The 13813-nt window shown below is 44.8% G+C and overlaps 1 protein-coding gene across 9 annotated transcripts in view; it reads left to right on the top strand.

Moving 5' to 3' along the window:
• The window catches only part of satb1b (SATB homeobox 1b), a 43849-nt gene extending 35369 nt beyond the window's left edge, over nucleotides 1-8480 (top strand). For all 9 annotated transcript variants that reach the window (XM_072716015.1, XM_072716017.1, XM_072716009.1 and 6 more), the window contains 2 exons: nucleotides 5470-5676; nucleotides 6648-8480. In XM_072716015.1, the coding sequence (XP_072572116.1) occupies nucleotides 5470-5676; nucleotides 6648-7169 (729 nt within the window). In that variant the 3' untranslated portion in view covers nucleotides 7170-8480. The remainder of the gene's footprint in view (nucleotides 1-5469; nucleotides 5677-6647) is intronic.
• The last annotated feature ends 5333 nt before the right edge of the window (nucleotides 8481-13813 follow it).

Below are 13813 nucleotides of genomic sequence, written 5' to 3'. Positions count from 1 at the left end.
AGATCTGGCGACAGTTGGGGAGTTTGATTGTCAGTGCAGTCGACTTGATATAAATCTGGGTGTGTGTCAAAAAAACAACAGATATAGGAACGGAAAAAAAAACTTGCGTGTGTGTGTGTGTGTGTGTGTGTGTGTGTGTGTGTGTGTAGGTGTGTATGTATAAAATAATAATTATTTTTAATTTAGCAGATTGATGGCCATCTCTGTCTACAACACCAATATTTTCTGATAGAGGGTCTCAGTCTATTATTCTCAAAATTAAAATTTAACCGCTGTATGATTACAGGAAGCTGTAATAATTTCTGCTTGTTTGTTGATTGATCTTCAGATTAGCGTTAGCGCAAGAATTTTTTCCATTTGCGAATACACTGACTCTGCTACATTTGGTCCACCTTAACTTGGGGGGGGGGGGTGATATTAATCTGGTTTGAAATGTTCATTAAGCCCTTCACGTATTTAAAAATCCCAAAATAATAACTTTAAAAAGTAAAATGTCATATAATTGAAGAATTTGCATGGGGGGAGTAAACTTGCCAGCTGCCCCCCCTCCCCCCCCATGACTCTGCATAATGTAGAGAATGCTTACCTCCCCGTCTGTCAGTCTTTGCGGGCAGTAGAATCCCCAGTGCGACTGTAGAAGTCGCAACCTTCACCCCCAAAAAGTGCTGACATCATGCAGCCCCCCCAGCTGGCGCTCACGCGTGTGCGTGTGTGTGTGTGCGTGTGCGAGGGGCCGCGGTGTCGCTCGTGAGACGGGCGTGCGGCGCGTCGCCGTCCCCGAGCAGATGTTCAGACGTGTGCAGCTCAGCCACCGCCGCCGTGACTCTGCTGCCTTTATCATTTTTTTTAATCGTTTATTAAAGGCACTCCGCTGATCAGAGGCGGCAAACTTGGGGAGAGCGATATGTGCGCTCCAAAGGTTACACTCACTGAAATATTGTATTGCACGTTTTATCACGCCTAATTAAGCTGTGATTTATTACCTTTTTGAAAGCTTCTAAATTTGTTTGAACTATCAGAAAATGTATGTTTTCTGATTGGCTTCTTTTATGTTTCTGTATCCATTGTAAAATGAGCCATTAGAGTCCTACAGCAATTTTGATATGCAGTTATTTTCATTTTATTACATCACTCAAGGAGGAATGGGCATTAAAAATGGCTGACTAAACCACCTATATCAGATCACTTTACAGTCATACAGGTTAGTCTTTTTTTTCCCTTAAAGGTTTTTTTTGCCCCTGTGCAGTTATCAGTAATGCAGCCTGCGTAGGTTTAATTTGAACACCTTGGAAGTTATCCCATCTGGTGGGGGCCCTCCAGGGAGCGCTAGTTGCTCTGAAGAGATGAATGTGAGGTGGTTGGTCCAGGTGGAGTTTGTACACAGCAGACTTTCATTTCTCCGCTGCTGTCATCTGTGCTTGAAGACCAAACAGGGGCGGGTTCCTCGTCTTCCGCTGGGGAGTCGGCCCTCACCCGTCTCTGCAATCTTGTGGGCCCCTTGGTCAATGGAACCACAACCCTAGTTCATGGACTGTTTAAGTCTATAAATGTCCTATGATCCATATAAAAGAACTTTATGTAGAAATTGCACATTATGCTGGATTTCCTTGAGTTGTTATATTCCCGTCACCTTTTCTGGGCTAGTTGAGTCTGGAATATCTGGCCCCCCATACCCCGACCCCCCCCCCCCCCCCTTTACCCAAAGATGCCAGCAAGAAAAAAAATAAATTTTTTAAACAAAGGCTCAGAGCAGTTGTATTTGCATAATAAGATTTCCTCCAAACGTGCTCGTCTATTTTCAGCGGGTTTGCTTATTGTTGCAGGAGATCCACATATGCCGCGAGAGCACAGACGAGCGTGCGCGAATGTTTCCCCCGTCGGCAGATGGACGCGGCGAGCGAACAGCGAGGCCCGTCTGTGCGCCCGCCGCGTGGCGCGTGCGACTGTGTGGCCGCGGACCGCGCCGAATGACAGCTTTCAGTGTGCCGCGTTACCCTTTCCAGTTTATCCTCTTAAGAAAAAAAAAAAATGCAGCGTTCTGCTCTGGGCCAGAGCCAAGATGAAGGATAAGAGAACAATACTTCCTCTGTCGTCCCCCCCCCCCCCCCTTAGTCCTTCCTCCGACGTGCGAACGTTCCCACTCCCTTGTCAGTGTCTTTTGAGCCATTCGCAAGCTGCAGTGACAGATCGTGATGTTTGACTTCAGATGAGTTCCTCTCCTTCACAATGGAGTGTTGGTCTCCTTGATCCCTTTTTCTTCCCCCCATTAAGTATTTATAGAATAAAAATATACCCTGAAACTTAGAAACAAGGTGTTTATCACTCGGCGGTCCATGAATTTCTTGTAAGAGACTTTTAAAAACATTTTAAATTTGGGAAATTGGCTTGAAGCATTGCTGTGTGAGTCTGTTGCGATGCCGGAGAACAGAAGTGGCACAGCATTGCTTTAGGGGCCTCTGACAGCGCGTTTCAGTACCGAGTGCCTCGTGTCGGGCCCTTGGTGCGCGGGGCCCCTGTGCTGGGGCGTGGAGGGATGCAGGGGGCCCCGTGAATGAGAGGCTGTTCTCTGACAGCGCTGCTGTCACGTGTCTGCATCACACTGACACACACACATGCACACTGTTGTGTAACTTCACAGAGCCGACACTCTGAATTTGCCTGTTGTCCTCCCCAAATGACCCTTTGCTGTTTTAACACAAGTGCACAGTGGAGCTTGTGCAGGCTGTGTGTGTGTGTGTGTGTGTGTGGGATTGATGCAGAAAGGTTTATTAGCCTACAGTTCTTCGTGACCCTTGACCTCTGCTGAGGAAGAGGCCCAGCAGAGACTTTAGTCTCCATAAACAGGACTGTTTCTGGATAAGCAAACGCCGACACCTCCCCCTACCAGCAATTCCCAACTCCCATCTTGTGTGCCCATGGCTAATTATAGATTCCTACTGAAAGAGTTCTGTCTGCTGGGATCACTGGATCCAGATCTTGTGTGCACTGAAGAGAAACCGTGTTTCACAGAGATCCCAACCATGGTCTGGGCTGCTTGGAATAGCTACGGTGACAACATCTGACCAAAAGTTGCTTTCAGCAGTTCCAGCAGGCCACTTCCAAAGGACCAGTAACCAGACTTAAACGTAACCAGTCATTCTCTCTTACACATGCCGGTGACGTTCGGATGTTACCTGAGGCATGTAAAATATGAACATGTTTGTCAGATCAATCTACAACAATAGATATTTTCATTTTTTGCCCTTTCCCTGCCTATACCTTAGCTCTTATCATATACAATATGTGAAAGCAAAAATGTTAAAAATGTATGCATTATAAAATCACAATTTTTGAGTGTCCTGTTAAGAAGGCAACCTAACTTGTCGTCGTAATTATATTACGATATAATCTCTCCAGCTTGTCCTGGGTCTGCCCCGGGGCCTCCTCCCAGTGGGACATGCCTGAAACATCTCCCCAGGGAGGGGTCCAGGAGGCACCCCAGACAGTTACCCAAACCACCTCAACTGGCTCCTTTCGATGCGGAGGAGCAGTGACTCTGCTCTGAGCCCCTCCTGGAGGTCCGAGCTCCTCGCCGTATCTCTAAGGCGGAGCGCAGCCACACTGCGGAGGAAACTCATTTTGGCCGCTTGTATCTTATCTCACTTTTTCAGCGACTACCCAGAGCTCATAGGTGAGGGTAGGAACGTAGACCGACCGGTAAATCGAGAGCTTTGTCTTCTGGCTCGGCTCCCTCTTCACCAGAACAGAACGGTACGTCGTCCGCATTACTGCGGGCGCTGCACCAATCTGTCGATCTGAAAGGCATCCCTGTGAAGGTCTGTGCCGGGTTCCTGGAGAGGAGGGTCTGTCCATTGGAACCTCGGATCCCGGAGGAACAATGCGTATTCCGTCCTGGTCGCGGAACACAGGACGAGCTCTTCACCCTTGCAAGGGTACTGGGGGGTTCGTGGGAGTTTGCCCAAGCAGTCTACTTGTGCTTTGTGGACTTGGAAAAGGCATATGATCGTGTCCCTCAGGCGGTCCTGGGGGGGGTGCTTCAGGAGTATGGGGTACGTGGTCCGTTGTTCCCTGCGTGACTTTGGTTTGCATTGCCAGCAGTAAGTCAGACTTGTTGCTGGGGGGTGTTGGACTCTGCCTGGGCTGCCCTTTAACAGGGGGTCCGGGTCGGGGGCCTCAGGATCGCGTCTTTGCTTTTTGCAGATGATGTGGTCCTGTTGGCGTCATTAGCTGGTGACCTGCAGCCTGCACTGGGGCGGTTTGCAGCCGAGTGTGAGGCGGCCATGATGAGGATCAAAGGAGCATTTACAGACGGATACGAGACATTGCTAATTATCCTATTAATGTGCTAGCAGTCCGGATCACGCACAGTTCTGTCTAACTCAACCGACGTTACTAGTATAGCTGTGCTTACATTCTAAGGCTTACATATGGTACAAATTTTTTATTTTATTTATAGATTGGTTCTGATCTTCTGCATGTGTGCTTAATGCAGCCAGGTCATTGTTGTGTGAGTTTGGATTAACCGTGTTAATAGGAGGTTGAAACAACTGAGCGTCTCTGTTCTGGATCCACCGGAACCCACATCAGTCAGGAGAAATCCAAAATCCCTCTACATGCAAATTAAAAAGCCCATAGTAAACATGGCAGAGAAACAAGGTGGGCCGGCTCTCTTTATATGCCCCCCCCCCCCCCCACCCCATCTCAGGTTTGATGTGGGTTTTGGGGAGAGCTGGATGGGAGGGGGGCAGCAGAAATGCTGAGTTATCTCCAGCGTGCAGTGTGGCCACGTGGCTCTGGCCCTGGCACACGTTTGCCGTCCGGTGTCGCCTCGCGGTAATCCGGCAGAACCGAGACATGTGCTGCCACACTTCGGATGCGCGGTCACGGCGCGGAGGCCCGTGGGCCAGCAAAGGGGCTCCGCTTCGGTCTTGGGCCTGCACGCCCTGTTCCGTCCCTGTGGAATGTTCCCTCCACTGCAAAGCTGGCGCTGAAAGCTTAGGGCCAAGCTCAGCTAGCAGCCTGAGAAGGCATGCGTGTATAAACTCCTGTTCGGAGACCTGACTGATTAATGCGCTCTGACCATGATCACAGGTCACACCCCCCCTTTATCAAAGCTGGCCCATTGTCACCGTTTCCTCTAATGTTAGCATGCTGGGGGGGGGAGGGGTGGGCAACCAGTCAACCCCCAGAGTTTTTTTTTCTTTCTCCTTATTTGGGAGTTTTTGGTTCCTCTCCTCTTGTCTTCTGCCTTTCCCGCTTCCATTCCACCCTGCTTCATGCACCGTTCTGTATAAACGATGTGACAGATTGCCGCACAGTCCTGTCAGGCTCCATGGCGTGACTCTGCTGCGAAAGGCGCTATATAAAAATGAATTGAATCCAAGATAAAATGCTTAGTTGCAGCTGCAGCATGGTCACCACGTTGCTGGAGGTAGTGAGGACTGAGGAAGGCCATGTTTGCCCCCCCAGGGCTGGCTGTGTGAGCTGCTGCGGTGGAAGGAAGACCCGTCCCCGGAGAACCGGACCCTGTGGGAGAACCTGTCCATGATCCGCCGCTTCCTGAGCCTGCCGCAGGCGGAGCGCGACGCCATCTACGAGCAGGAGAGCAGTGTGGGCCAGCAGCATCACGTCGACCGCCCCCCCCACATCTTACACGTGCCCTCAGAGCCCCTGCAGGTGACCGAATGCACACAGTCCACAGGGTCCCGGCCTCCTGCGCACATTTCTTACTTCCGTTTACTTTTAACTTTATTAATCTGGACCCAGGAACTATAACTCAACTTTATGCATACTGTGCTACAGCTCCTGGACCAAGACTGAACCAAGACTGCAGCTCTGCTGCTTCTAACTGATCCAGGATCTCATGATCTGAGGCTTACATTTTGAGAACTTAAATTGCTTTTAAAAATAATGTTAAACGTTTTAGCTACAGTAAAGTTTACAATGGTAGCGCTCCCTGCTGCCTGTACGCCATTGCAGTGTTGCAGACTTGGCAAACACGGTGGTGTCGTTCGTGCGTAGCTTCCTTGAATTGACTGCAGATGCAAACGGCCTATGACTCCACAGCCGTACTAGTGTGGGGGTTCTTCATGGGGGGGCACTGCCGCTTTTCTCAGGGTTTCAGCTGCACTTCATTGTTCCTGCGCAGTGTGTTTTGCTCAATCTGATATGACACAACCCACCAGAATAATTACATTGTTAACAGAAAAGAACATGATAGGATTATCGCACTCTCTGTGACTGGCAGCCATCTACAGATAGGCTTTTGTATACATGCTTAGTTTGGGTTTTGTCTATATCATATGAATGGGCAGTAAAATATATATATATACATATATATGTGTGTGTATATGTCAAATCAACAGGCTTAGAATTTCGAGGCGTACATTCTGAATATAAAAGCCTGCCGTAAACATTTTGGCAGAACAGAGGCCACCACTCAGGGATTGATTAGTCATGCTTTCTTGTTCAACTCTTGACTATCGTCATAGAGATGAGATAGTATCTGGGTAATTCCAGCCCTGGACAATGGTTCATAGATGCATAATGAAAAAGTGCCAAAAACACAGCAGTTGGAAACAGAAACGTTAATCTGATGTTTTAAGCGTCTAAATGCCGCCGCCCCCCCATCTGTTTTCCTGTTGCAGTCTCAGCCTCATCCACAGCCTCAGCACCAGACCCACTTGTCACAGCAGAGCCCCCCCCAGCCCCCACTGTCCCAGCAGCCCTTGCAGCAGCCGATGGGGCCCCGCCTTCCACCCCGGCAGCCGTCCACTGCCCTACCGGCCGAATCGGAGGATGACACCCGCAGCAAAGTCCAGCCCGCGGGCAAGATCTCGTTGGAAGCCTTAGGCATTCTGCAGAGCTTCATCCAGGACGTGGGCCTGTACCCAGATGACGAGGCCATCCATACGCTCTCTGCACAGCTGGATCTGCCCAAGCACACCATCATTAAGTTCTTCCAGAACCAGCGCTTTTACATCAACCATCAAGGTAAGCTGAAGGATCACGCCGGCTTTGAGGAGGACCTGGCGGACTTCAGGGAGGGCGAGTTGCTGAAGGACCTGAACGAGAACGCGCAGACCAACAGCACGGTTTTCTCAATCAAGATCGAGGAGCAGCTGTCGGCTGACATTCACTCGGAGTCCGACCACGACTCGAAAGAGTAGCCCTACTCTTCATACTGTAATACTATTTAAATAGACTTTAAAACGATAGTATTACTCCTGATTTCCTTTTCAATTTGTAAACCATGTATTATTAACTGTAAAAAGGAAATGGATGCATCATTTATGAACTTGCACAAAAAAAAAATACGTATGTTACCGTGGATATTTGCAGATTGCACTTGACGTGCATCGTTTTTACACTGATTTTGAGCTACTGATAAAAGTCAATAGAGTTTGATAGATTTTGATAGATGTTTATGTTATGTGGTGTTCACTGGAATTCACAAGCGTACAGTGCGGCTGAAGACAAGGCCTTAACGTGGAGGCTTGGATGCCTGCTGCAGTGACATTATTCTCTCTAGCTAAAAAGAAAATAATAATAATAATAAAAGCTGAAACTTGATTATAGGTCACGCAAACTGGAAATGGTCGAAAAGCGAAGAGTCTTGGAAGTATAGCTAGCTCGATTCTTCAACATTCGTTAATGAGAAGTATGTGTCCATGTGTGTGTTTTGTGTATGCACAAACACACAAACACAATTATATATATAATATATATATATAACATTAAAATATACTTTACCAATAGACATATTAATTGTAAAAAGATAGTTTTAAAAAAAACTATGCCAACAAATGCCTTGTATTATATGGCACTGCCGATGTTCAATTATTTTGCAAAAAGTTTGTCACTGTAACTTACTGAATCTCCACACGGTTTAAAATGTGAAACAACCTCCGTTTTGTTGTCCTATTTATTTTGCAGATTCTGATGTAATTACTTTTTTTGGAAGGTTCTGTTACGTAAAGCTTTTTTTTTCCATTTTATCCTTTTTCTATTTATAATTGTAATTTTGATGGGCAGTTTATCTGAAGTGTCTTAAACGTTTTAAATGGAAAATGTGCTTTAACGGTTGCCTATTAAAAAGTGCTGTATGTCAAGCAACACATGCTACAAGCTTCACAATGGTTGTATGCAATTTTTACTATCATGCAAATAAGTAAGCTTAGGTAAATACTAACCTATAGAACACCTTAGAGAAAGAAAAAAAAACATATGCAATTTATGTGAAAATAAATGTCTGCAATGTGTCTTCCTTTGGTTAACGATCCAATTTGAAGCTATTCCTGTATAAATATTCTGTATAAAAAAAAGACGTGTTTCTTTTTTATGAGTTTATTGCAATGAGAACACCGGTTATTTTGTTACAACTAACTGTTTTATAAGTGTTCCTCTGTTCTCTTAATCCAGAAATGTTCTAACTAGGAGTGGTTGATTGTTAATGACACAATTAAACTGTTTGTATTGTACTGAGGGTTTTGTGTGATTTGTTTGAAACACTTTATGGTTAATCTCTCCACAGGATAATGAAATATAACGTTGAACATGCAGTTACATACTTATTCTAAAAGGCTTAACCATTGCTCTTAAATTTGTCTGGGTTCTTTGTGAGTGGATGGGTCAATTTGTTTTGGGTTCATACTCCATGTGTGTGCTTAATACTCAAAAACTATTTTAAATGTATTAGTTTGACAAAACCTTTAGATTGTTCAGTAATAATGCAAAGGAATTAAAAATATGTGATTCACACATCTGTCATCTTACCGACACGACAGGGAGAACATGCAACACACACAGAGCAGATGTGGGATTCAAAGTCCTGACACTGCAGGGTCATGTCGCATTACAGTCAGAAGGAAGATGCGTACTTATCTCATTGTTGTGAAGTCTAAACCTTTTTAATCAGCCAGTGACTAAGATGGAAACTGACTATAATATTTAGTTCTGCATTATAGTACTTAAACTGTAACCACTTTTAACTGAACACTGAACATTTTTAACTGAACACTGAACATTTTTATTGGTCCTGTGGTATAGTTGGCATGAAGCTAAACCATTTTAATTTGATTAATTCTAATTTTCTGATATATTGTACCAGATACAGGAGGGTAACATGACCGTGACTTCATTTGTCTCCTCTGTAATAAATAGACTTTTGCATTTAAATTATTAAATTTCCCCCCCCCCCCCCAACACAGAGCCTTTGCTCATGCCTTGAAACCACTTACTGATTTTTGACCAGATGAATGGGAAACACTGATTGCCATGAATCCGCCGCTTAGTAATTAGCAATATTAAAGAATTCAGAGTGGAATTCTTACACCAGTGTTGGCTGCAGTGATGATTTAGATTAATTTGTAAACACCGAAATTGAAATGAACGTAAGAAAAGCACATTACACTATACGAAATACCACGCAACCCGACTATAATAATTGGGGAAAAAAAGCTTCTATTCATGGATAAGTGTGAGGCGTACAAAAGAAAATGTTTAGTCACCAAAGCACACAAATCATTCACGCTCCACTCGTTTTCCCCACTATCTGACATGTGGCACTGCACGACTTTTCCTGTGTTACAAGATTATTTTTGTGACAGCCTTTTGTTTGGAATCAGACTCCAGTTAAAGAAATGAAAGCATAAAATCAGTGTTTTGAAGGTAGAAATCCACATGAAAAATAACAGTAAGAGTCTGATTGCTGAGCTGGAGCTGAGAGCAGCAGAGGTGAGCCCAGAGCAGGCCATGTCCCGTCCATTTGGCAAAAAGATTTACTGATGCGTCGGCTGCATTTTCCTGCAGCAGCTAGTGTGGCGTGACAGGTTTACCTTGTGCAGGGATTTCCTCTGTGTTTACACCAGCAGCCCCTGGGACTGCACAGTAAATCAGACAGGAGATGCACCAGAAGCACTAATAAAGTTATGCGAATGATAGCGATCTCAGCCGAATCGCTCTCTCTAAATCAGGCTCTTCTCCCTCTCCTGCCGGGCCATTTGGCAACTTAAACACTTTAACTGTTTTCCAATCTGGAAGAGCAGGAGCAAAAGGGGGAGTGTGGGAATTAATACCATAAATCGCTGTGGAACCTCACTTTCCTCAGTCTTTGCTTTTCTCTTCACAGTTTTCAAGCGAAAAGATTAGATCTGAGAGGCTCATGGGTATTGATGCATCCTATTAGCAACACAGAACATACATGAATATGCATGCAGAGCGGATGGAGGGAAAGAGACAAGACTATGTATTATCATGATTTTTTAAATTGTTATGGTACTGTGTTGATTTTGTCTTCTAACTTATAAGAGTTATCCTTCATGGCTGAGTCTCAGTGCAAAATGCCAGCTTACGGTGTTTGTTTTACTCCGTGTTACGGGGGCAAGAAAAGTTTGAGTAACTGCAGGAAATTTGTGTGCGTGTGGTTGTACGTGACGATCTGCACAGGACACCACTGTCAGTTTACCGGACAATACCCTGAAACTCCTGCACTCTGTTGATAAACCAGAAAAATCACGCCGCTACTTTTTCCAGTTTTATTTATTAGAAGATAATGAGGTGGATGGGTAATGATGGGTGGATGGGTAAGATGAAATGGACAGATCAATGACCTAAGTTTGTCAAGTTTGTCATTTGCAACCAAATGCATCTCCTGAGATGCATTAACATGATCAGAGGTCCCTGAGTTATTTGAATTGTCAGAAATTGTTAGGGAGGGATTTTCAAAATAAAAATAAATATATAAAAGTTAGGGGGAGATCTGGATTAAAATTGAAAATTTGTTGGGTGGGGGGGAATCAGTTTTATAGTCTGGATTAAAGTGCAAAGTAAATTTCAGTCTGAATGTGTAAATACTGAACAAGTCTCTTACTGTATTGGTTCAAAACGGGACACAGCATTTTATTTTTTTAATGATCCCATAAAATACAAGATGGGTGGCAACTCCAGATTTAAAATTTAAAATTTAGCTGAGGCCCCTGGACTTCAGCCACACGATTCACAACTGAAGTATATGTATGTGCTTTTTACAGGAAAAATGATTTGAATGCACAACCGAAATACTTCAGCAAAGTTATACTGACAAAGCTACGCTTGCATTGTAAAATCCCGTCGAAACAAGAGCTCTCACCACACGCTGCACATGCTGCTCTTTTAACAGCCACGTTTTGGCCATTCGCAGGCAGAGCGTGAGGTCTTGGGCCTCTGTATGCTGTTGGCATTCGTGGTTTCAGATCTCACCATGGCTTTGGCCACAGAGGAGTAAAACAATACTGTTTGGGGATCCCTGACCTGAGTGCTGGCAGCGTCCGCCTCTACAGACTGAAACCTGCCAAGATTTTAACAGATTCATTACATTATTAGAACAGCTGCAACTATAGACAAGCTTTCGCCTCTTACAAAGAAAAGCAGAAATTTGCAAACAGGGTCCATTGTATCAGTTTGTGTTTGTTATGTTTGTGTATTTTATTATGATATACGAGCTTCAGGGTTCCCACAGCGCGAGAACCCAAACCCCCAGTACTCAGAACCAGTGTGAGTCCATGGGCAGCATTCCACTGGGGTGCAGAACGCGGGGGGTTCGAGGGGCAGGGGTTGGTTAATTTCCATAAATTAACCATTTATTTTCAAGTTACATATTTATGACCCCTTACATGTTTGCATGTGGAAAAAAAGGGAAATCTATCAATGTAACAACCCCCACCCCCCTGACCGACAAATTTTACAGGTTTGTGCCCAACGTATACTGGTCCGCGGTCAGTTTGGGAACCCCGACTGAACCAGGTACATGGTTATGAATAGATGTAATATCATTAAGGAGTGTGATGTACAGTACTGTGCAAAAGGCAGGCAAAGAAAATGATGTTTAGATTATCCTCGTGTTGGTGTAAAACTATGATATTATGCCTGTCAAAGTGTGTCAGCTTAGCCGTTTCAGAACCTCTGCTAAAATCAGCCCAGTATTTGCAGCGACCGTCCAGTGCAGCCATGTATTTTTTGACTTGGCCACTAGCACACCCTATACAGCTAGTCAATCTGTCACTGACTTTTTAAACCAATTAATTTAATTATTTAATTGAGGTGTTGGTGAAATTTAACAAACTCACAGAACGGCTGAGGTGCCCCTGAGGAGAGGTTTGGGAACTGAAGCCGTGTTCATCTAGACATCCAACTAGGTATCAGTAACTTTATAGAAAACAGAAGAAATTATTACTAGTTTTTATTGTTACTCTTAATTTGCACATGTTCTAATGTTAAATTGTGTTTTTGTTCTAAGCCAAAGTACACTTGCTACCCAGATAAGCAGCTTTAAACATTTCTTTGGACTGCCTAAGACTTTTGCACAGTACTGTATAAATTTTTTTTTTAGCACGCTTGGGGTCAAAACGTAATAGAATGCTTTTATTGTCGTAGCACACACCAGGCACAATGACATTCAGTAAGAATCTCTCTGGGTGATGCCAGACCATAGATCTTCCATCTGACTTTTATGAAACACTAGCAGCATGTTAAACGTCCCAGATCAGAAGCACAAAAAGACCACAACACCACAATCACAGCTGCCAGGGGTCTTGGGTGGACAGTAAGTAAAAGGGGGGGGGGGGGGGGGGGGGCACTGGAAGTGAGCTGACATTCATTAACAAATGACTGTGTGAGTGTGTTACCTCACAGGTCCATGAGGTGAAAGCAGCACCACATCAAATGCAGTGTCATTGATCATTATTATTTTTGTAATGGAAATATTATCACAAGCGACTTTATCACATTTGTTTTATTCCAAAAGTTCAGTAACTGTTTCCCTTTTTTTCTCAAAAGTGATTAATAGTTGTGAAAAAGGCTGCATTCTGCCTTACGCCTAATACCTGAAAAAAATCAATTATTTTGCAAAGCAGCTGGTTAGATTTGGGGGGGGGGGTGCAGTGGTTAGAACTATTACCTCTCATGTCTAGGACTGGGGTTCAAGTCTCCAGCATGGCTCCCAGTGTTTGCATGCCTCATGTCATCGTAGAATTTCTTCCAGGTGATCTAAGGTTTAGCTGGAGTTACCAAATTGCCCACGGGTGTGAATGGGGTTGAGTCCCTTGTGCTATAGGCTCTACACCCCATACATCCCTGCACAGGGCAGGCCAGTACCAAAGTTAGGTAGATTAAAGGGCATTTGTCTCATAAACATACTATTAAATATATGAATTTTGAAAAATATTTTATTTCATAATTTGCACCATTAGCATGAACTCTAGTACCTTCCAAAATTCTACCCTAACCTAGTGACACATCACTAAACCAGTGCAAAGCCGTGAAGCCGTATCGATGCCACTGTATGACACTGCATGCCACTGCATGACGTCTGTAAGGAGGCCCTGGCTTCAGGAGTTCAAACACCGTCTTTAAACTTTCACATTTAAATGTGGAAAAATGAGGCTGTTGGCGGCATAAAGGGACAAGCTGTTACTGAAGAACCATGCTGTGAGGTCGGAGGTCACGCACAAACGCCGCCCTGAGCAGCCCCAGGGCGTCACCGTGACACAGCCAGGCGTATGGACACCTCTCCCTGCCCCTGATAGGCTGCCTCTCAGTTTCAGACCAATCACAAGCGACGATAACGGTTCCAGTGCCCTCCGTTTGATATATTTTATGCAGCACTTTATAGAGAAACGATTGTCCAGGGAGAGCGACTAGCTGCAATTTAGCCATGCTACTTAGTGAGAAGTATCATTGAAATAGTGTCAGTGGTCCTCGGGAGAGAGATAACATCCCAGGTTCACAAGCGATCATGGAGCTGTGCGTGCTGCAGTCTCTTACAATGTGTGTGTGA

The sequence above is a fragment of the Paramormyrops kingsleyae genome, chromosome 9 (assembly GCF_048594095.1).
Source record: "Paramormyrops kingsleyae isolate MSU_618 chromosome 9, PKINGS_0.4, whole genome shotgun sequence".
Taxonomy (NCBI): domain Eukaryota; kingdom Metazoa; phylum Chordata; class Actinopteri; order Osteoglossiformes; family Mormyridae; genus Paramormyrops; species Paramormyrops kingsleyae.
This window is presented reverse-complemented; position numbering and strand designations above follow the sequence as displayed.